This window comes from Vigna umbellata, chromosome 10 (assembly GCF_029865625.1).
Source record: "Vigna umbellata cultivar VRB3 chromosome 10, Vumbellata_1.0, whole genome shotgun sequence".
Classification (NCBI taxonomy): Eukaryota; Viridiplantae; Streptophyta; class Magnoliopsida; order Fabales; family Fabaceae; genus Vigna; species Vigna umbellata.
This window is the reverse complement of record NC_142174.1, coordinates 12,906,233-12,929,893: the sequence shown is the minus strand read 5'-3', so window position 1 is coordinate 12,929,893 and position 23,661 is coordinate 12,906,233. Positions and strand designations below refer to the sequence as shown.

Below are 23,661 nucleotides of genomic sequence, written 5' to 3'. Positions count from 1 at the left end.
TTCAAGGAAAGTTCAACGGAGAAATGCCGTGGTTTAATTAACTCCAAATCGAACTGTCACAGGGCAGAAAATCCACATACAACAAACAAGCGAATGAAACCATTTTTAAGGGTTTTATTTACAGCAACGCCACTGTAAATTTTGACGTCTAGGTACAATATTACACACAAACATGAAGATGATGTTGGCCACGTCATGGAGTGAACCGGTACAGCTTGAGTTGTGAACACAAATTCAGAAAAAGAGATCACATTATGGTGCAACGGCTCTTTTCTTCAGTTGGCTGTGAGTTTACTTGCTGGAACCTGCTCGACTCGGATGGGTTGTATGTGAATTCCGAAGTATCAAGTCCATACTGAATAACGACAGTACTAGTGTTAGACAGTAAAACCACATACATCACCATAATCATCTAACAAAGCTAATATATAATGTGTGCACGATAGTATGAGCATTTTTCAATTACTCCAAGAACAAACGATAATAGACAGTTGAGAATGGGATTAATAATTGAATAATAGATCTAAAAACATAAATCGACAGGATGATCAAGATTTAAAACTTTAGAGTCTATATCTATCTATCTATCTATCTATCTATCTATCTATCTATATATATATATATATATAGCGATAGATATATATGTATGAATGTATGTATTAGATAAAGTCAAAGTCAGAGATAAAGATTGCACCTTCTCCCGCATCCGTGTGCTCCATGCATCATTTCTGCTTGGACGCTGGTCAATAGTCCCAGCAACTGGTAACCCTGTTACTGGGGCTGGTGCTGGTCTGTTGAGCAATGGCTGCCTCGGATTAGTGAACTCCTCATCACTATCATAATTTGCTGGCTTATTTACAGCCCTAACAATAAGGGCTAACAAGAAAAGTAGAGCCTGCAATTTCATACACATTCCTTTAGATAACACAAAATTCCTACCCAACTTTCTGTCGCGCAAACATTAACAACGGGCACATTGCCCCACACACATGTATAAAGCTTTCATTACTATGGACCCCTCCCTTTCCTTCTAGTGGTATGTAAATGGGGATTCGATAAGATATTCAATCAGGTACTCAAGTACATTTGGAAAGTAAAACTAATATTATATATCTATACAAACAATGTATGGTTTCTCACAGGCACACTGTTTAAAAAATAACTTTACAGAGAACTAGGAAGCCTCAAAGGAAGAGGAAGGAGGCTTCAGCTAACTTAGAGCCAACTCTTCAGGAATATAGGCAATATTTTATAGGTTTGTTGTTGGGCTTTTTGTAATTATTTTTATGTTTGTATAATTAGGCCTTTATATGATTTACAAATTTGTTAGCTGACTTATTAGATAGCTTGTTGGACCATAGACTATTTAGTTAGATGAACCTAGTAGTCTTAAGTTCATAACATAAGTCGTCAATTGTTGACTCGTGTAAGAAGTTTTTAACTCATTTGTGAACAAAGTTTTACAACTGTGAGAAAAATTCTCTGTCGTTTTAAGAACACCACTTAATTCTTATCTTTGAATTTTCTAATTCCAAGGGATGAGTTTTCCTCAACTAATCGATCACTATGGATAACAACATTGATCTCCATTTCTAGATTTCATTCCGTTTTTTAAACTTTTCTTTTTCTACATTTTTCTTGAAATTTCATCATAAAATATAACGTGAGATGCTGAATTTGATTCATCAAATGGGCTTTACATGATGGATCATATTCAACATCTCACATTCAGCATCTTCATCAAGAGTTAAATTATTCTCCATTGATTATGGGCCCAATCTAAATAAAATCCTGTATAAAATGGATGGCTTGGAATCCTAGAAACAATTATCTGCCTCCCGTGGGTACAGGCATAAAGAAAAAAGACTGCAAAATAATACGGCTTTCTTTCAAATGCCAATCATACAACTTCTTGCTTACCTCAAAGATAACAATTCCAAGAGCAACCCATCTCACAATATTCCAATTCTCACTCAGAAATTCATATATCGCATCAAAATCTCCAGTTTTGTCTGTTGGAATTTCCTGAATGAAATATAATTATAAATGACAAATACAATTTTAACATCTGTCACAAATTACCAGACTATTTACTTACTTCTTTCCAGCTTTTGTCGAAGAATATAAAGGCTGCACATCCCAGCTCTACCAAGATCAATAATACCACCAGAATTGAATACTGTGTTGACTTAAGAAACTCAATAACAGATCCTTAAATAAGCACAGATCAATGCATGTAACCGTACATATACACCGGGAGAGAAGAGCAGAAACTTAAATTAATGTTTTCTTTGTATGACCGGAAATTTAAGAGAGCATGGAATATTTTTATAATATAGCATGAGACACTGTAAAAGGATACACAGCTCAGGCAGCATCCATTCCGTGTTGCAGCTCCAATACAACCAAAACAAGAAATGAGAAAGAGAACTACTCCAGTACCAATAAATACAAAAATAAACCTGGCAAACATGAAATGAAGAATTAGAGTGAGATTCGTGTTTGTCAACTTCAAAAGTAATTCTGTTGTGTGCGTGTACTAACTGTACTATAAGCTTAAAATGGGACAGTTTCATATATAACTGTAACATCAGTCATGACTTCAGAATGAATAAAAAGTAAAGCATTGGGATCACAAAGCTCTATAAATAAACATATAATAATAATAATGGTTGAAGAAAAACAATGGACAAATACTATATGTGGTATATATTCTATGGCTGATTTTCTTCTTTTCGAACAAAAACAATTAGTGAGTAAAAAGAAACACTACACCTGAAAAATAAATGTTAATTCAAATTCACATTTTGCCGGCCATTCTGGAAAGTTCACAAAGTAGGTTGATCAAAGTTTCTTTCTTAATCAATGGCAAGAATAATCCATGGTGGATCAATCACACCAACAAATGAAGATGCTTAGCCTTAAATTTTACCTTCTTAAACTCTAATTATTTCATAACCACAACTCCGTATTTGATTGACCTAACATTCCAAAAGTTCCACCTTGCAAATCTCACTAAACATGACCAAAATCAAACATAACAATATATAGCAGCACAAACCTAAAACTAGAGGCTGTACACAAGAATATAATTATGAGGTTGATTCTAGCTCCAAAACGCTATTATCTTCATCGTAAAGTACTGAATGCATTCGACCCATAGTTTTTTTAAAGCAACGCAGAATTGTTTCTTAACATGACTATGTATTTCATGCAATACTCAATACTACATTGTTACGAGCCATTAAAGTAAATTTCCACCAAGACGGGGGAAAAAGCTTTTTCAGTATTGATATAACCTACGGAAACTAGATAACAGATAACAAATTGATGCAGCCATAATACAACCAAAAGTAAAACCTTTAGCAAGTCAAGAATCAACATAGTTGGAAATGCCCCAAAATCAAAAAGTGGCAAGAGAGCAGAACTCATACCAAGCACTGGAGAGGTTATCAAAAAAACTGTTGCCAAGAGAGACAGTCATAAGCAAGGGTCGGCCAAGTTGAATCAGAGCAGAATCATCACTGACAGGAGAAGTCGTCAGATTTTCGCCATCTGAAGCTTTAGAGAATAGAACAAAAAGATAGATTCCATAGCCCACTATGGCAAGACCAGTGAGGCTCAATATGAAGTTCAAAAGCTTCAAAAGGCACTCCCAGCATCCCCTACATGCCATCCTCTACCTATAACTGTACTTCAATCCCTCCACCACAGTTCACAAAGTAGACCAATGTCCTATATATATTTTCAGCAGAAGCAGACAGGCACTTCCCTACAGTATCAGGTAAGAAATAAATAAATAAAAACTACCACATAAACTATACCACCTGCAGTTCAATTACAATTTTAAGAGATATGATAGCTCAATTCGTCTGTTTACCATTTACCGTCAAAAACTAATAACAACAAAAGGACATAAAAACATTTCTCAAACAAAAAGAGAAGCCATATCCGCAAATTATACAAATAATAAATGCAAATTTATATCCCTAATTCCTTTTAAATGTTAAAAAAAAAAAAACAGTGTTGTTGTGTATAACTAACTCACTTGAGCCCTATTCGCAGTAAAGTGTAACTGAGAAAATTAACAAGAGCTTGGGCGATTGCGTAACGAAAACTACACAAATGAGGAGAAGTGAAGAATGAGTCTAATCTGCAGAACTTACAGAATGAATCGACGATTTCGAGTTGCAAATTGCGAAGCGTGGCTTTCCAAATTGAAGTTAAAATGAGACTCAGAGAAGAAAACAGAGAGGAAGACACAGAAAAAGGCGACAAATCACAAATTGCCACACTGGCAAAGGCAGGGTCGTCTACAGCATCCATAAAAGTGTACACGATCTCCACCTTTCATTTTACAGCAGAATAATTAATAAATAGTGGTTAAAAATTATGAACCATTGGATCATTTTGAACTACCAGTCTTTCTTGGTCCTTGTCTGTTACTCAGGATAAAGTAAGAATATTAAAAAATTATTTTCTAAAATTAATAAAGCGACAAAATAATTTCTAGAGCTGTTTATTATAATTGCATCAATTATTAAAATTTTAGTGATTAATCAAGTCGATTCACAAAATCAAAGTTTAAATTTTAAATTTTGACTAACTTTAAAATTTTCACAAAGTATGTAAAAATATTTTTTTAGAAAATTTGATTTAAATTAAAATATTAAACCTGACAGGTTGGCGTGGTGGTTAGGTCAATTGAGGAAGTCTGTTAGTTTTCATTTTGTGCGGTCCTGTGACACTGATTCTCATAAATAAATGATATTAGTATGTGACTTGGTGGATTTTAAAAAAACTACAGGGAAATAAAAATTTAAATTTTAAAATTAAGCACATTTTAATTCTAATTTGCATTTAATCCCTTAAAAAAACTTCTAAAAGTGTTTAAGGTATTTCAACTATTGGCTTTTATTTTTCCACAACCACCAAACCGCAAAGTCATTTTAATTGTTAATTTGTATATAAAAATACAGCAGACATTTTATTAATGCATTTCTTAGTTGTACTCATAATTTGCCAAATATGTGTTTATATTTACTTGAAAATTATTTAAAGTTGAGATGATAAATACATTTATGAAATATTTTTTTTTAAATATGTAACTTTACTCGTTTAATTATATTAAATTATTTATACATTTTAGATATAGTGTAGTTATTTACAATACGCACATTTAATAGTTTATTATAGGCTTAAATACCTACTTAGTCCCCGTGTTAATAGCTGAATTTCCGTTTAATACCCGGTTTTAAAAATGAAGACATTAGGTCCCTATATTATGAAAAGTGTATGACTTTAGTCCTGTCCGTTAAGTTGGTAGTAACGGTGTTAACTCCGCGCTGACGTGGCTACGCTTCTTTTCTCTCTCCTCTGCTCTTCCTGACACCTTCTGATTTGCTCCTAAATTCCTTCCAGCTTTTATATTTGTTTTGTCTGTAATTGGCAGCCCCGTTTTTAGGGAACTTCTTCCACAATTTGCTGAGTCTTGGACGTGAGAAAATAAGGTGAGGGCCCCTCCATTTTGCAAACTCTCTTGTCATGTTCTGCACCTTGCAACCGTGGACGACCTTCCATACTCTTCTTCCTTCACACGTTGCACACCATTCCAGCCGTGGGTTCCCTTCTCCATTCCAAGAATCTACTCTTCTCCTTCTCTTTGTTGTGCATACCATTCCAGCCCCTTGCTCACGTGAATTTCCTTCCAGCCGTGGCTTCTTTCTCCATTTCAATCAGTCGTAGCCTTCTCATGCTCCCAAGCTGCTGGACATGGAGATAGCTGGACTACTCTTCTTTGCATAGACCAAGACCGTGGAGCACCTTGGTGCTGGACTCTGCTGCCATGTACTGCTGCAGCTGTCCGAGAGCTTCTCTTCTTCTAAGAAAAATCAATGGACAATGTGCTCTCTTCCGTGTGCTGCTCTTGATAGCTGGCTGCTCCAAAGCTTTGCTTCTCATGGACCCTTTTGGATGAAGATTTGAAGGAGTGCAGATCTTGTGTTGATGTTCGCATGCAGCCCTCCATTGTGTTTCTCTTCAAAATGAAGATCACTTGCAGCCATGGGCCGTGGCATGCTTCTCTGCTGCTGGACCTTCTTTCACCGTGTGCAAGCTGCTGTCTTTAGCTTCCAGCTAACGTGTGCTGCCTTTGACGTGATGTACCTTCTTTGCTTCCACATTTGAGCTCACTCGTGAGCACCTCTTGGAGGTGAGAAAAGAAATAAGGTTGGGGCCCTCCAAGCTACTCTTCCGTGACCACATATGTTTTGAAGCCAAAAACAACAAATCTAGTGTGACCGTGAATGCATAAGAATTGTGGCAGCAACTTTCTTTAAAAACCGTGAGCTTCCTTTTTCCATTGAATGTCCAAAACCAAAAGCTTCGTGGAAGAGCATGGAGAGTGAAAAATCTGCACTACAAGCCAAAGTGAATATACATCTTTTCCATGTGGGCCGTGTGGTTGTATTCATTAATAAAAAATCAAAAGCATAGAATGTTGGAGCTCCTTCATTTGCACGTAGGCTTTCAAAGTGGTGGCCCCCTCCTCCATGTGCTTCATGGCCGTTTGCTTATATAGAAAAGGAATGACAATTTGCTCCTTCCTTAATGACAATTTGCATAGACCAAGACCGTGGAGCACCTTGCTGCTGGACTCTGCTGCCATGTACTGTTGTAGCTGTCCGAAGGCTTCTCTTCTTCTAACAAAAATCAACGGACAATGTGCAAAAAGCATGAAGTGTAGAGAAAGGTTTGGTGAGAGAGAAATCATGAAAATCATTATATACAAAAAGCAGAAGGTGTCAGGAAGAGCAGAGGAGAGAGAAAAGAAGCGTAGCCACGTCAGCGCGGAGTTAACACCGTTACTACCAACTTAACGGACAGGACTAAAGTCATACACTTTTCATAATATAGGGACCTAATGTCTTCATTTTTAAAACCGGGTATTAAATGGAAATTCAGCTATTAACACGGGGACTAAGTAGGTATTTAAGCCTTTATTATAAGACACCGTATTCTATTAACTAATAAACGATCTTAGATATTTAATATATAAATTTGTATAAGTTATACGATTTTATATTTAAAATAAATATATCATCATTAACTATAGCTTTTATAGAAAATTAAGTCTTGTAGGAATCAAATTAAGGGTTAAATATGTTTTTAGTCCCTAAACTATTGGTCGTTTCTGGTTTTCGTCGCTCTTTCAAAGTAAGGTACAGTTTGATCCTCATTCTTTTCGAAACGTTCGTTTTAGTCCTCGAAAACTAAACACTGTTTAAAACCAAAATTCCGAGGACTAAAACGAACGTTTCAAAAAGAATGAGGACCAAATTGTACCTTACTTTGAAAGAGGGACGAAAACCAGAAACGGTCAATAGTTTAGAGACTAAAAACATATTTAACCCTCAAATTAAAGGCAATAAGAAGTTTTCTTTGTTTGCTTTAAGAATGCAATACAGACAATACAAATAAATAAAAATCAAATAGAAAGAAGGGAAATAAAAGGACAAATAAGAAAGAAAAATGTTATATATGGATGAACATGAATGAGAAATAAAAGTTACAAAAATCTGTCTCCACTTGTTTGAATGAATAGAAAAAAATTGAAGTGAGTTATATAAGGTTATTTTTATATTAATTAGCATTATTTTCTTCGTTCTTTCTTACAAAACTGTTTAATTTTTTACATTGTAAAAAATATATTTAATTTAAAACTGTATATTTAATTTAAAACTATTGAATATAATAAAAAACTATATATAAAATTAATCTCTCTGTTTAATGTTTAATATACAAACCGTGTCTTCTATCCAAAATATAAATAAAAAATAATATCAAATTAATTAAAAATAAATATAAAATAAAGATAATATATCTAAAAAAAATCAACATTTATAAATATTATCCTTCCAACAAGTCTACTTCGTAAATTTCCATCAAAACAATCAGAAAATACTCAAAACAACTCTTAATGTTTTCCTCCCTAATAAATAAACACAAACATGGGGTTAGGGGACAAAATCACAGTTTTGCCATCTAGCAAGTGATGAGCAGAGACCATTTCAAAACAATATGAGCATCTAATCTATGAACACAAGCAATGCCACTGTAAATTTCGATGTCTCAGCACAACATAACACAACATGAAAATGATCTTGGCCATGTCATGGAGTGATCCGGTACGGCGCGAGATGAAATAAAAAACTCGGCAAAAGAGATCACATTATAGTGCAGCGGCTCTTTTCTTCAGCTGTCTGTGAGTTTACTTGCTGGAACCTGCTCGACTCAGATGGATTGTATGTAAATTCCGAAGTATCAAGCCCGTACTGAATGACAATAGTAACGGTGTTAGACAGTAAATAACACATGCAATGACAATCGTGCGGGTGCTACTATGCGTTAATTATAATGATGACGATAATAATAATAATAATAAGGCTTAATACCATTGTTGATCCCAATTTTTGTCAGCTTTGTTCGAAATGGCCCTCATTTTTCTGTAATGTTCAATATAGTCCTAAAGACTATAATTTGTGTTCAATTTAGTTCTTTTTTGCAAACGCTGTTTAAATCGATAATGGCCAAATGTCTAGCTGTATAATCAGTGAATAACATGGACACTTTAACCGTGCCACCACCACCGATGTTCATCTTCTCTGTCCAGCAACCACTCAGAAACACTACCAGGACCATCTTCCCCTTCCTTCACCGTGGATCTCCATCAATGCCACTACCTCTCCTTCTCAAGCCATCACCATGGCGGCCCAGCAGCCAACCACAACAAACCTCGCATCAGGCCACACCATGAGAACGACCTCCGAAATCGCCGCCATCAACCATCCAGAGCTTCTTCTTCGCACGGTAAGAGGCGCCGCCGTTCAAACTCTACTGCGAGGGCAAATTCCACCGCCACGTGAACTTCACTTAGCCGCCGCCAATGCCGTACCGCCATCATCTCCTCCCTCGTGCGTCCACCGTCCTATAAACCTACAGAAAACCCAAATCGCCACTATGGCGAGCTACAATCAAACCAGAATCGTGACAAAAATCCTTGAACCGTTCAAACCTCCATGGTTGTCGCGAATACCACCCAGGCTACCACCACCTTCACGCCCTCAACCCTAATCGCAGCAGCCTGCGAGAACCTACCTGCACAGAAATCGCGCTTGCAGCAGAGTTCCAGCGCCATTTCTCCTTCGCTGACGACAGAAGCCCTTTCCCCCCTTGCATTCAGAAACCCTAATTTTTTGGGTGGGGAAGGGGCTGCCACGTGGCAGTCCCTCATTGGCTGCGTCATGTTTCAGTCAATGCAAGTTAGCAGTTACATGACATGTCATTCACTGATTGCACAGCTGGACATTTAGATGTTAACAATTTAAACGGCGTTTGCAAAAAGGATTAAATTGAACACAAATTACGATCTTTAGGACTACATTGAACATTTTAAAAAAATTAGGACCATTTCGAATAAAGCTGACAAAAATTGGGACCAACAATGGTATTAAGCCTAATAATAATTCTACACTGATCTTATTTGAAACATGTCATATGCTAAAAGGGTTCCTGTTTTGAGCCATGTGTGCCATCGGGGAAAAATTAGATGATATTCACCTTTAGCTAAACCTTCTAGACATGATGTCTGTTGGAAGTCCCAAATCGAGATAAGGCATAAATTGATGCAAACCTTATCTTACAAACTGGTTTTGTGGGATTTAATTAGACTTAAATCAACTTCTTAACAAAGTCGGTAGAATGACCAAGATTGAAAAGTCCATAAAGTCTCTAATGGAATCTTATAAAAATGTTATTCAATGATTAAATATTCTTCTGAAAATGGAAGAATATTTTAATCAAGAAAATCATTCAACTAAAATACCAGAAGAGACTATGATATATATGGACAGTCAAAACTAAAAGTTAATTGAAGATCACGTCACCATTGAAAAAGATTGTGCATTTATTTATCTTTTAATCTTGGTCAGTGTAATTAGATCTTATAATCAATATCCATTCATAGTCTACGTTTGTTATAATAATAAATTATTCCGACCTAAATAACTCCTTGATATATGACCGTGTTTTCCCTTCTGTGGGCATATAGGTATGTTAAAACATCCTGTGCAAAGATCTCAAACGAGGACGCCTAGAACAAGAGCCATATATGCGTGATAGTATGGGAAAATGTTTGGTAACCATGACGCTAAAAATCCTGGTTTGCACCAGACAAACACAAGTATGTTACTATCCAGCACATACAAGGAGCACTCAACTGTGTCCGAATACTAGTTAAAACACAGACAAAACAAAATGCATAATAATATTAGCTAAGAGAAAAAAGATTGCACCTTTTCCCTCATCCTCGCACTCCATGCATCATTTCTGCTTGAACGTTAGTCCACTGTTCCAGAAGCTGGTAACCCTGTTGCTGGGCCTGCTGCTGATCTATTGAGCAATGGCTGGCGCACTTGCTGCCTTGAATTAATGAACTCCTCATCACTGTCATATTCTGCTGGCCTATTTGCAGCCCTGACAATAAGGGCTAACAGGAAAAGAAGGGCCTGCAAAATTTAGGATAAGAATCCAAACCAAAATTTATCTTCCAGAAATATAATAATGGGCATATTACATCAAACACATAAAGCTTACATTACTATAGGCTACCCCCTCCGCTTCAGGTGGTAGGTAAGTGGGCATTCGATGAGACATTTTCAACAAGGTACTCAAGTAAATTTGAGATATAAAAGTAATATTACATTATATCACAACAGAAAAATGCAGGTTTCTCAATGGCACATCATTTAAAAAACTCCTGAATTTCTAAGTTGATCGCTAGTTAACTAGTGCATTTCAACCTTCTCAGTCCTTTATATTTTCTCACTTTATCTCTTCCAGGTTTCTTTTTTTCATCGAAACATCTAATATATCATAACTACTTTTAGTTTCTTTTGGGTCAAGAAATTAAGACCCAAGTATACTTCTGAAATTCTATTTCTCATCAATAAAGAAGCATGACAAAAAAGTTGGCTAATGAGTACTGGGCCAGACCTTAAGAGCCAAGTTTCCAAGAAATGGGGAAATAGGGGGCAGGAGAATCCTATTGTTGTTGATGATTGACGAGTGATTACCATGAAATTATTAGCAGGAACGTGGCAATAATCAATTCATTTTCCATGTCTTCTGGTATCTAGATTCTTCTACATATAAAAAACAAATGTGTTTTTCTACATCAACATTTCAAGCATTCTCAAACTGTTATTTGTTCAATCAAAATAGGTGCTATACAAAACAATATGGTTTTCCCTCAAATGCCAATCACACAACTTCTTCCTTACCTAAAAGATAACCACATTATTTCTTGCATACCTCAAAGATAACAATTCCAAGAGCAACCCATTTCACAATATTCCAATTCTCACTCAGAAATTCATATATCGCATCAAAGTCTCCAGTTTTGTCTGTCGGAATTTCCTGAATAAATATATTATAAGATGACAAAAACATTTTTAACTTCAGATTACAAATTACCAGAGACAATTTAACTTACTTCTTTCCAGTTTTTGTCAAAGAATATAAAGCCTGCCCATCCCAGCTCTATCAAGATCAATAATACTACCAAAATTGAATACTTTTTTCAGTTAAGGAAATTAAAAACAAATCCTTTGATTAGTACAGATTAACCCATGTACATATGCACATAGACACGAACACCCTCGGAGAGAAGTGCAGAAACTTAAAGTCATGATTTTTTTTTTGTATATAGAGGAAATTTAAGAGACCATGAAATAATTTTTACAGTAGCATGAGACATTCTAATAGGATACACAGCTCAGGCAGCACCCATTCCGTGTTGCAGCTCCAATACAACCAAAACAAGAAATAAGAAAGAGAACTACTCCGGTACCAATAAATAAGTAAATAAACCTGCAAACATGATATAAAGAATTAGTGTGAGATGTCTTTGTCAACTTAAAAATTAGTTTTATGTGTTGTGTATGTGTGTACTAACTGTATTATGACCAAAAAAGGGATAGTTTATTATATATAAGTAAAATATTTAAATATCCTTACAGAAAAAAAAGGAAAAAATAAATGTGATATTTTATTGGTGATTTTCTTTTTCTAACACAAATACGTAAGTTGGTAAAAAAACACTACAAAAAAAAAGTTAATTCAAATTCATATTCTGTGCACCAATCTAGAAAGCGCATAAAGAATAATCAATGGTGGACCAATTACACCACAGAATAAAGCTCCAACTATTTCATATTCAAAAGTCCACCTTATAAATCTCATTAAATGTGCTCAAAATCAAACATAATGATATAGTACACACCGAAAACTAGAGGCCGTGTCCTAGAAATCTAATTGAGTGGTTGATTCCAACTCTAAAGCCCTATCATCTATGGCATGTAGTACCAAATGCATTTGACGCATAATTCTTCTAAAGCAACTTATAATTTGGTTTTTAACTTAACGATGCAATCATTCAATACTGGTTATTGCATGGTCAAACGTCAAAAAAAATTTCCCCTCAACCTCTGGCATGAATGGAATCTGTAGCAAAAACTATATAACGGATAACAAATTAAGGCAACAAAGTAAAACCAAAAACAATACCTTCATCGAGTCAATAATAAAAATAAATAAATGTATATGACCCAAAAGTAGCAAGAAGAGAGCAACAAACACACATACCAAGCCCTAGGCAAGTTATCAAGAAAGCTATCTGATAGAGACACGGCCATAAGCATGGGCCGGCCTAGTTGAATGAGAGCAGAATCATCACTGACAGGAGAAATATCTGGAGTGTTATCATCTGAAGCTTTAGAGAATTCAACAAAAAGATAGATTCCATAGCCCACTATGGCCAGACCAGTGATGCACAATATGAAGTTCAATAGCTTCAAAAGGCACTCCCAGCATCCCCTACATGCCATTCTCTACCTATAGCTGTACTTTAGTCCCTCAACCACAATTCAAAAAGGGGATCAATGTCCTATGTAAATTTTCTGCAGAAACAGACAGACACTTCTCTACAGTATCAGTTAAGAAATAAATATAACTATTGCACAAACTATAACATCCTCAGTTCAATTAGAATTTTAAGAGATACGCTAACTTCAACTTCTCCGTTTACACGTACTGTCTCAAAAAAACAGAAACTAATAACAACAATAACTTAAGCTATGTTGGATAAAATTGTGAACGTGATTTTGGGAATTCTAATACACGTTCCTGAATTCCAGAGCAGGAAGAAACTGTTACTTTGGAGGTAAAAGTACATTTGAGCTCCCGAACTGATTTTCACAACTTCTATTATTGAGAGCTTAAAACTAAATTTTGTGTTCCAAAGCAATAGTTTCTCCCCTTTTCATCATGTGCATTGGGATTCAGAGACGTGCAACGAATTCTGCACAAATATTTTTTCAGTTTTATCCAAACATAGACCAAATCGTTTGATTCCCAAAAACATAAAAGCATTTCTAAAAAAGGGAAGCGATATCTGCCAAATATACAAAATAATAAATGCAAAATTATATTCCTAATTCCCTTTTAAAAAACAGTGATGTTGCTTAGAATGTAACTGAGCCCTATTCGCATTAAATTGCAACTGATAAAAATAATAAGAACTTCAGCTATTCATTAAACGAGAAATAAATAAAGAAATAACGACGGGAGGAAATGAGAGGGTCTAAGCTACGAGAACTTACGGAAGAAACCGACGATTTTGAATCGCAAATTGCGCAGGTTAGCTTTTCTAAACTTGAAATTGAAATCAGCCACAGAGAAGAAAAGAGAAAAAAAAGACAGAAAAGGTGACAAAGCACAAAATGCCACTCTGGCATTGACAGATGATCATCTACAGCATCCATATAGTTGTACACTATCCCTACCTTTAATTTCTGAAAAAAATAATAATTAATAAATAGTGATAAAAAATTTCAAACCATTGGATTCAACGAAACCCCAAATTGCGGTGTATTAAATGACATGTTTGCCCTTCTCTTCGTCCTCCTAGTCCTACACTCCAGCACACTTAACATTTTAGTGTTTTTAATTAACTTATTTTATTTTTAATACTCATTTTTAGATGACTATTAATTCACGTACACTTCAAATAGTTCATTTTTACCAAATAATATTTCTAGTATTTCCCATGGTCTGTAATGAATATTAACAATGGTTCAATTAATAGTAATTTAGTCAGCATTTATGATTATTTTGTTTTAGCTAGATGTGAAAGTCACTTTTGCATAATATAGAAGCCTATCAACTCCTAAACTTAAAATTATTCAATATTTAAATCAATTATGTATGTTTGTTAATTACAAGGGTTTAAGTTGAGTCTTTTTGCTGGTAGTTTCAATTCAACCTACCTTTTTATTGGGGTTCTTTTTATAGACAGTATTAAATTCCCACCTTCAGTTTTTTATCTTTTTTTCTTCTCTGAACTCCATCTTTGAAAGTGGGGATAGTGATGAAAAGCCTTTAACACACGTGTAAGAGGCATAATACATTAATAATGCGATAATTTTGGGTATTCTTTCAACTTGCTTTTGTTTTTAGGAACGCAAACCTGATTATGAAATGACTAAAACCTAACAAATTATGTGCTTTTTTTAGTCTATAACAAAGGACTAAAAGCTTGATAATTTTATGAAATGAAGTGGTTAAAAAGCTAGAAAGATTAAATATACATCTAAGCTTGGTTTTTATATGTAAATTATCTTGATTACAATATTTTGACGACTCCATTTACATTTGTCACCCATCAATTACCTTAAACATTAAGAGGAAAATATTTCATATTTATAATAATTCCATATTTGATTTGAGCAGGATTATTTTTTTATAGTCCATATCTCTGGTCTTTAAACATACTGTGAAGACGAACTTTTGGTTGACTAAAACCAGTTAATAATACTAAAAAATTTAGCATACACATGTAGAGAAACTAAGCACATAGACTTGAAGGTATGTTGTGGACAATAAGAGTTATTTGGATTTGTAGACATACACAGTAATGGAGTAACTTGTGCGTACAATAGTTCATTGTTCTCCTATGAGACTTAATGTGTACTTGAATTTACCTTCGTCAAGTCCACATACATCACCATTAAAGTTGCTAAAAAGTATTCATGTTTTTTCTTTTATTTGAAATGATTTTAGTCTTGTTGGTCATTGTCCAACCAAAAGGGTGAGCAAATAGTTTTTATTTTTGTCTCTGTTGCTTAATCAAAGAGAAGTGCGGACTGTTCCCACTTTTTTTTTTCCACAATCACAATTCACACTTGAAGAAAGAAGGGAGAAATATTTTGGTGAGACAACACAGCCACCTAATTCGTTAACACAAGTAACACCACTTTAAATTTTCATGTCTCAGCACAGTATTCCACACTAACATGAAGACTATGTATAAAAAAACATGAATATATGATGTTGGTCATGTCATGGTGTGATCCAGCACAGCACGAGTTGTGAACATAAACTCAAGAAATCACATTATGGTGCAACGGCTCTTTTCTTCAGTTGGCTGTGGGTTTACTTGCTGGAACCTGCTCGACTCAGATGGGTTGTACGTAAATTCTGAAGTATCGAGTCCGTACTGAAAAACAACAGTAATTATGTTAAGACAATAAAACCACACACAACACCTAATCACCTAGCAAAGCTAACAAGAGAGTTAAAAACGGAAAGACTAACTGAATAATATATCTAAAAACACGGATTGCTAACCGACAGAGTTTATTGAATTATGCCAATCCAAAAAAGGTGTTCTGTTTTGTGTGACATTGGAAAAAAATTAGATGTAATTTAGGTTTAGCCAATCCTTCAAGACATGAATTCAACAGAATGATCTAGATTGAAAAGTTTAGAGTCTCTAATGAACATCTATAACAAAGCCAATTTAATATTCTTCCGAAAAGGAATAATAATCAGTAAACTCATTAAATTTAAAACGATCAACAAATACGTAGAGCAGAAGAAACTACCGTACATGGTTGAACAAAAATAAAAGTTAGGTGATGATCACGTAACCACTTATGAAAATTATATACATTTATCTTTTAATCATTCAAATAAGATCTAATGGGTAATAATCACACATTGCCTTCATCTATCATAAAAAAAAACTGTCCAGTCACGTGCTGGTTAATCAGTGCCACAAGGCTCACTTTCTGTGTCTGGAATGCTCTATAATTTCTTACAATAATCAACTATTCTCACCTAAATAACTCCCTTATGTGTGTGTGCCTATATGTATAAATAAACATTCTTTGTAAAGATTCTATCTATTGGCTTAGCTTAGACCTTAACCAAGGAAGGCATAAATCAAAGCCAAATATATGTGTTTGTATGGGAAAACATTAAATAACCAGAAGGCTAAAAAGCTGCATAGCACCGGACACACACAACACAGGGATGGTACTGTGCACCACAATCCAGGAGCACTCATGTTTGTACACAACTGTCAGGACAAAAGACCTCAAAAAACTGCTGAACAGTATTAGATAAAGTCAATATGGGAGAAAAAGATTGCACCTTCTCCCTCATCCGTGCGCTCCATGCATCACTTCTGCTTGAACGCTGGTCAATTGTCCCAGTAACTGGTAACCCTGTTGTTGAGCCCGCTGCTGGTCTGTTGAGCAATGGCTGCCGCACTTGCTGTCTTGGATTAATATATTCCTCATCACTATCATAATCTGCTGGCCTATTTGCAGCCCTAACAATGAGGGCTAACAGGAAAAGAAGGACCTGCAATGTCAAACACATTTCTTAGATAAATATATGATGAATCTTATCCAACTTTTTATGTTCGACAATGTTAGAGACCCAAAAGGTATAAGAATAAACAGGGAAAATGATACAATAATATATATATATATATATATATATATATATATATATATATATATTACTCCTCAAAATGAAATATAAAATACAGTAGGATGATGATTCCTAGTGCCGCAAAGCAAGCTCCTCCAGAGAGGTTAACACCCCCTGGCCATAAAAAAATTCAACAATATATTCCCTTCTCTGCCTTATTCACTCACTACTCTCAATCCTTAACTAATTTTGTAACACCTTTTGTCACCTCAGCATTTCTCTTCACACCCTTGTTTCTCCTCTGATACACTCTCCAAATCTTGGGTCTACTTTCAAAGTATACGCCCACATTCCCAGTCCTAACAGTACCTGCTTTTTCAATAGGAGCCTCGTCCTCAAGGTTCAACTGAGGAAACTGACTTCTGATGTTAAATTCCGCTTCCCACGTGGAATCTTCCAATCCTTTGCCCTCCCAGTGGATAAGCCCATGACTAGCAGATTGACCACTTCAATTTAGCCATATGTGTGTGTTTGGTTGCTTAGCAATGATCATTTTCAGGGTTGTTTAAAGCCTGAACAGCTCTTTCCAAAACCTACTCACAACTATTGGATTCCTATCACCAATAATAGAAGCTGGTATTCCATGTAAACACACCACTTCAGAAATAAAATCTTTGTATTCAAATCCTAGTTTGGTATCCCTATTCATTTTCAAATTTGATATGATGGACATACACTTTGTACCATTATGCACCCCTTCCACTATTTCTTGAACTTCATCCAAGTGAGGATAGTGAACTACTTGTTACAATTCAACTTCACTATATCTGCATGAGAGAACATTTGCTCCTATATTCTCTAGACCTGACTTATATTCAATATCAAACTAATAGCCTAACTACTCCATAGCCCAATTTTTTTATCTATTATTGTAGTTACCCTTTGTGGTAGTTGTCTCGATTTTTTCCAATTCCTCCTCAATGTGAATGTTCACCACATCAAATAAGACCTCCATTACTGATTAGCTAAAGCTACAACCATCAACTCCTTTTCCTGGGCAGACTTGGACAAATTTGTTTTCTCTCAAAACCTTGTTGAAATATGCAGTTGGCTTGCCTCCTTGAGTAAGAATTGCACCGGTTCCTCGTCTAGAAGCATCATTTTCAATCGTAAATTCCTCATCTCATCAAAACCAATCCTTGTTCATTAAATCGGTATGTGGTCTTTGCTCTTGTTCTATAATCCTTAATGAACATCCTATAGCACCACGTCAACCCCAAGAAACCATTCACTCCCCTAACATTTGTAGATATTGGCCACTCAATCACATTTTTAACCTTGTAAGGATCCATTGCAACTCAATGCTCTGAACTAATATGGCCTAGGTTTCCACTTCCTCTTTACCAAAAGCAAACCTTTTCTATTAGCCACTCATTGTTGTTATTGTAGAACGGTTAACACCTCATAAATGGTGTAAATATTCTTCCAAACTAGTACTACATCCCAATATATCATCAAAAAGACTAGCACTGTCCTACACATTATAGTCCAGAAAACAACATTCATCAAAGATCAAAAGGTTGAGGGGACAATCATAAGGTAAAAAGGCCTTGCCATATACTCATAATGTCTTTCATGCATCCTAAAAATCATTTGTGGACATCCCCTGCATTCGAACTTGGTGATAGCCCAACTTTTATCTAGCTTAGAGAAGTATTGGGCTCCATGAAATTCATCCAGAAGTTCATCTACCACTGAAATGGGGAATTTGTTCAGGATCGTCACCTTGTTTAATGCTATTTAATCCACGCACTCTGACTAGGTTGTACCACTCATGATTGCAACAATTCAAGCACCTATTTCTCAACTTCGTTCTTATAATGGTGTGCATAAAAGTATGACCTCACCTTTATTAGAAGTAGACTTTAAGCCTAACTCAACCCCACAAAACCGACTTGTAAGGTGAGGTTTGCACCTCACTTATATATTATAATTTGGCCTTATCTCTAATTGATGTGGGACTTCCAACACACCCCCTTCACACCGAGATATAGACATCTCGTGTGTGATAGTAGAAATTGGGTGGTCCGATAACAGCCCGATAGCGGGTGGAATAGAAGAATAGAATGTCCACTTAGAACTCGCTAGGATAGGCTCGAACCTTGGCTCTAATACCATATTAGAAGTGGACTTTAAGCCTAACTCAACCCCCACAAAACCGGCTTGTAAGGTGAGGTTTGCACCTCACTTATATATTATCATTTGGCCTTATCTCTAGTCGATGTGGGACTTCCAACACACCCCCTTCACGCCGAGGTATAGACATCTTGTGTGTGATAGTAGAAATTGGGTGGTCTGATAACGGCCCGATAGCGGGTGGAAACAGAATAATAGAATGCCCACTTAGAACTCGCTAGGACAGGCTCTAACCTTGGCTCTGATACCATATTAGAAGTGGACTTTAAGCCTAACTCAACCCCACAAAACCGGCTTGTAAGGTGAGGTTTGCACCTCACTTATATATTATAATTTGGCCTTATCTCTTAGTCGATGTGGGACTTCCAACAGTCATTTTCCTTCTATCAAGATAATAGCATATTCTTCACTTCCTTATGGGGGCATTAATGTGGGCTCCCTGAACACCTAAAATTTTATAGTACCCCTTTCCACTTCCACTCGGGGTCATTCAAGTCTGCTTGGTTAAGCTTTTCATTGATATTTGCCTTGTCCACCCTCACCTTTGTTGACCAAAGTATCCCATCATCACAATTTTGTGTCAACCCAAAATGGTTTGCAATAATGATAGCTCATGATGCCTTCCTTCATCCTGGATCATTACCCATTTGTCTTTTAGTTAAAACCATATAACCTGGTCACCTAAATCTACCACCATACCATACCTAAAGGAGCCAACAAAGCCATTCCCAGAATCAAATCAAATCAACTACTTCTAGATCAATCGTTATTGAATCAATCAAGAAAGAAAAGTCCCAATCTTCAATTCCACTCCCATGCAAATACTATGAGTATGTCCTATGTGACCATCTCCAAGCCTAATGTTTAGGGTCCTAATGGTTGTGACTAGCCATCTCATTGCCTACACCATCTTTATGGCAACGTTAACTATCAATACCAAAACGACAACATGCTACACTCCCTATTCTCCTCCTTTGCATCATCATAGTCCATTAAGGTGACCATATTAGTATCACTGCAATCTCTCTCTTCTTCCTCCATGAGCATCACTCACAACTGCCTATTCAGGCACTAATGGTTGAAATGGTAAGGTCCACCAAACTTATAGCATAACAATGGATACAGTACATCATAGACATGTATAAAACTTTCACTAATATAGGCACATCCCTCTTCTTTTGGTGCTAGGTAAGTGGGGATATGATAAGAGATTTTCCATGAGGCATTCACATACATTTGAGAAATAGAACTAATATTATATTATATCTCAAAGACCAAGTACGGCTTCTCACCACACAAGAACATTGTTTCCGGAATTCCTAAATTTCAAAGTTGATTGTTACTAAACTAGCGTATTTCAAACTTCTTTGTCCTTGACCATTTCTCACTTCGTCTCTTTTGGGCTTCACTTTCTCAACTAAATATCTAATATGAATTGGTGTTAAACTGTACTTTTATTATCTTGGTTCGAAATGAAGTCCACTAGCATACCCATATAATGTCATTTCTTAACAATCAAGAAGCATCACAAAAACGTTGGCTAACGAGCTGGATCTTAAAATCTAGTATCCAAGCAAGGGGGAGGTAGGGGCAGGGCAATCCTAATCTCGTTTGATGACTCGCAAGTTACTACCATGAATCTATTAGCAGGATGGTGGTAATAATCAATTCATTTTCCTTGTCTTCTATGTATCTAGATGTTTCTATCAATAAAAAACAGTGTATTCTCCTTATCAAGAACTCAATCATTCTCAATCTGTTATTGACTCAATCATACAATGGATAACTTGATTATAATCCTAGAGACTATTATCTGTGGCCAATAAGGACACGCACAAAGAAACAAGTCGACAAAACAATAGAGGAATGTCAATCATACAACTTCTTGCTTACCTGAAAGATGCCAATTCCGAGAGCAACCCATCTCACAATATTCCAATTCTCACTCAGAAATCCATATATTGCATCAAAATCTCCAGTTTTATCTTTCGGAATTTCCTGAATGGAACATATTATAAATGAGAAATACATATTTAATTTCAGATTACAAATTACCAAAGACAATTTTACTTACTTCTTTCCAGTTTTTGTCAAAGAATATAAAGGCTGCACATCCCAGCTCTACCAAGATCAACAATGCCACCAAAATTGAATACTTCGTTCACTTAAGGAAATTAATAACAAATCCTTTGATCAGTACAGATTAATGCATGTATATATGTACAGACACACACTATGAGAGAAGAGCAGAAGCTTAAAATCGTGTTTTCTTTGTATATTAGTGGAAATTTATAATATCATGAAATACTTTTAACCGTAGCATAAGACATTCTAATAGGATACACAGCTCAGGCAGCATCCATTCCTTGTTGCAGCTCCAATACATCCAAAACAAGAAATAAGAAAGAGGACTACTCCCACACCAATAAATAAGAAAATAAACCTGCAGAATACGAAATAAAGAATTAGATTGAGAATGTTCTTTATCAATTTCAAAAAAAACTAAATCATATTTGTTGTGTGTATACTAACTATACCACAAAACCAAAAACGAAACAGTTTATCATATAAAAATAAATGTAAAACGAGTTATTACTCAAGAATGAATAAAATAAGAGAAAAACAGGACAAAATACCTTTGGTATGTTATTGGTCTTTTTTTTTCTCACATAAATACATTGTTCAGTAAAAGATACACTACACCAGAAAAAATATTAGTTAATTCAAATTTTCACTCTGTGCACCATTCTAGAAAGTGCATAAAGTTTATTATAAGTTTTTTTTCTTAATCGGTGACGAGAATGATCAATTACGGATTAACTACATAATTGGATTCCAACAATACTTTAACCATGAGGCTATGATTTATCGGTCACGAAAGTTCACCTTGAAAATCAATCTAAACATACTCAAAATAAAACATAATGATATAGCAGTACACAACTAAAACTAAGGGCTGCTCTAGAATCAAATTGAGAGGTTGGTCCTAACTTGGAAGCTCTGTCATCTCTGGCATGGTGCTGAATGCATTTGACCCAATGTTTTTCCATAGCAAATGGGTTTTTAACTCAACACTGCAATTCATTCAATACTTATTATTACATGGTTACGATTCATTAAATTAAACTCACACCCTGGGGGAAAAACCATCATCATGAATGTATTCTACGGCCAAACTACATAACAGATAGCAGATTGATGCAGCAAGTCGTATCCGAAACAAAACCTTCAGCATGTCAAGCATAAACATAAGTCAATGTATATGCCCCAAAAGTGGCGAGAAGAGGGTAGCACACATACCAAGCCCTAGGCAAGTTATCAAGAAAGCTATCTGATAGAGACACGGCCATAAGCATGGGCCGGCCTAGTTGAATCAGAGAAGAATCATCACTGACAGGCGAGATATCTGGAGTGTTATCATCTGAAGCTTTAGAGAATAGAACAAAAAGATAGATTCCATAGCCCACTATGGCAAGACCAGTGAGGCTCAATATGAAGTTCAAAAGCTTCAAAAGGCATTCCCAGCATCCCCTACATGCCATTCTCTACCTATAACGGTACTTCAGGACCTGTGCCCTATATATATTTCCTGCAGAAACATATAGGCACTTCCAGATAGTATCAAGAAATAAAATAAAACTACCACATCAATTATAACGCCTGCAGTTCAATTAAAATTTTAAGAACTAACTTAAACTGATATTCACAACTTAATGCATGTTTGAATTTCAGTTAGGAGAGGTTAAAAGTACTTTTACTTCCGAAGGTATAATTTCTTATTTCTTCGCTTAGAGTATTGAAATTCAGAACTATTAACTGAAATTCGCAAAAATATTTTTTCAACCTTCATCCAAACATAGTCTTAATAGTTTAATTTGCAAAAGACAGAAAAACATTTCCAAAACGAAAAAAAGGAAAGCGATATCCCCCAATTATATAAAGAATAAACGCAATTTTATATCCCTAATTCCCTTTGATATAAAAATTGTGATATATTGCTCAGCTTGCGATATATTGCTCAGCTTGCAATCGAACCCTATTCGCATCAAAGTACAACTCAGAAAATTAACAAGTAAGAACTTCTGCGATTCCTTAAACGAGAAATAAACTACGAGAAGAGAGAGAGGGTCTAAGCTGCGAGAACTTACAGAAGAAATCGACGATTATGAATTGCCGATCGGAATTCAAATTAAGTTATTCACACGGAAGAGAAGAGATGAGAAAAGAAGACGGAAAAAAATCACAGAACACAAAATGCCACTCTGGCATTGGATGAATCCTCTACAGCGTCGATAAAATTGTAGAAGATCTCTGCCTTTAGTTTTACGTACAGAATAATTAAGAAAGTCCTGTAAAAGTATTAACCGTTGGATATTTTTGAACGGTAGGATTCGCTTTGGGGTTTATTATCATACAGCCAACACCCGAAATTGCGGGCGATGGACATCCAATTAAATGACATGCTTGCCCTCCACTCTGGATCACTATAAACAGAGTTTTAATTTATTTATGATAAAAATAATTAAAAATAAAAGTCTTTGGAATGGAAGCATGGAAGAAACCTGTCTTTCATAATTTTAAGAATTCCGTTTAAAAGAAAAATAACAATTATATGTTTCTTATATTTTA

At 35.5% G+C, this 23,661-nt stretch overlaps 3 protein-coding genes across 5 annotated transcripts; all 3 read right to left on the bottom strand.

Moving 5' to 3' along the window:
• LOC124823470 (tobamovirus multiplication protein 2A-like) lies at positions 1 to 4,322 on the bottom strand. 2 transcript variants are annotated; one of them, XM_047295674.2, is made up of 7 exons: positions 4,167 to 4,322; positions 3,435 to 3,772; positions 2,363 to 2,462; positions 2,099 to 2,179; positions 1,921 to 2,025; positions 695 to 895; positions 1 to 355 (listed from the first exon to the last, which is right to left on the bottom strand). In XM_047295674.2, the coding sequence occupies exons 2-7, from the start codon at positions 3,674 to 3,676 to the stop codon at positions 248 to 250; spliced, it is 837 nt and encodes a 278-aa protein (XP_047151630.1). In that variant the 5' UTR covers positions 3,677 to 3,772; positions 4,167 to 4,322; the 3' UTR covers positions 1 to 247. The 2 variants fall into 2 exon arrangements, with proteins under 2 accessions (XP_047151630.1, XP_087956004.1); XM_088099878.1 differs by lacking the exon at positions 4,167 to 4,322 and adding an exon at positions 4,049 to 4,165.
• Positions 4,323 to 7,883: 3,561 nt separating this feature from the next.
• Positions 7,884 to 13,876, bottom strand: LOC124823468 (tobamovirus multiplication protein 2A-like). 2 transcript variants are annotated; one of them, XM_047295671.2, is made up of 7 exons: positions 13,719 to 13,875; positions 12,703 to 13,016; positions 11,829 to 11,928; positions 11,552 to 11,632; positions 11,371 to 11,475; positions 10,353 to 10,565; positions 7,884 to 8,333 (listed from the first exon to the last, which is right to left on the bottom strand). In XM_047295671.2, the coding sequence occupies exons 2-6, from the start codon at positions 12,942 to 12,944 to the stop codon at positions 10,398 to 10,400; spliced, it is 696 nt and encodes a 231-aa protein (XP_047151627.2). In that variant the 5' UTR covers positions 12,945 to 13,016; positions 13,719 to 13,875; the 3' UTR covers positions 7,884 to 8,333; positions 10,353 to 10,397. The 2 variants fall into 2 exon arrangements, with proteins under 2 accessions (XP_047151627.2, XP_087956831.1); XM_088100705.1 differs by lacking the exon at positions 11,371 to 11,475 and having other exon boundaries at positions 13,719 to 13,876.
• A 1,423-nt stretch (positions 13,877 to 15,299) lies between these two features.
• On the bottom strand, positions 15,300 to 23,334 carry LOC124823467 (tobamovirus multiplication protein 2A-like). The gene is made up of 7 exons (XM_047295669.2): positions 23,181 to 23,334; positions 22,333 to 22,621; positions 21,376 to 21,475; positions 21,107 to 21,187; positions 20,926 to 21,030; positions 16,552 to 16,764; positions 15,300 to 15,613 (listed from the first exon to the last, which is right to left on the bottom strand). Exons 2-7 carry the CDS (start codon positions 22,572 to 22,574, stop codon positions 15,506 to 15,508), a joined length of 849 nt encoding a protein of 282 aa, XP_047151625.1. The 5' UTR covers positions 22,575 to 22,621; positions 23,181 to 23,334; the 3' UTR covers positions 15,300 to 15,505.
• Positions 23,335 to 23,661: the final 327 nt, after the last annotated feature.

Excerpts from the sequence above, each read along its gene's own strand:
- LOC124823470 (XM_047295674.2), bottom strand. The coding sequence starts at position 3,676 with ATGGCATGTAGGGGATGCTGGGAGTGCCTTTTGAAGCTTTTGAACTTC. Across the intron at positions 2,463-3,434 it reads GATAACCTCTCCAGTGCTTG|GTTTATTTTTGTATTTATTG; the intron begins GTATGAGTTCTG and ends CATGTTTGCCAG. Across the intron at positions 356-694 it reads GCACACGGATGCGGGAGAAG|TATGGACTTGATACTTCGGA; the intron begins GTGCAATCTTTA and ends GTCGTTATTCAG.
- LOC124823468 (XM_047295671.2), bottom strand. The coding sequence starts at position 12,944 with ATGGCATGTAGGGGATGCTGGGAGTGCCTTTTGAAGCTATTGAACTTC. Across the intron at positions 11,476-11,551 it reads TTGACAAAAACTGGAAAGAA|GAAATTCCGACAGACAAAAC; the intron begins GTAAGTTAAATT and ends ATATTTATTCAG. Across the intron at positions 10,566-11,370 it reads TTGGAATTGTTATCTTTGAG|GCCCTTCTTTTCCTGTTAGC; the intron begins GTATGCAAGAAA and ends TAAATTTTGCAG.
- LOC124823467 (XM_047295669.2), bottom strand. The coding sequence starts at position 22,574 with ATGGCATGTAGGGGATGCTGGGAATGCCTTTTGAAGCTTTTGAACTTC. Across the intron at positions 21,031-21,106 it reads TTGACAAAAACTGGAAAGAA|GAAATTCCGAAAGATAAAAC; the intron begins GTAAGTAAAATT and ends TGTTCCATTCAG. Across the intron at positions 15,614-16,551 it reads GCGCACGGATGAGGGAGAAG|TACGGACTCGATACTTCAGA; the intron begins GTGCAATCTTTT and ends GTTGTTTTTCAG.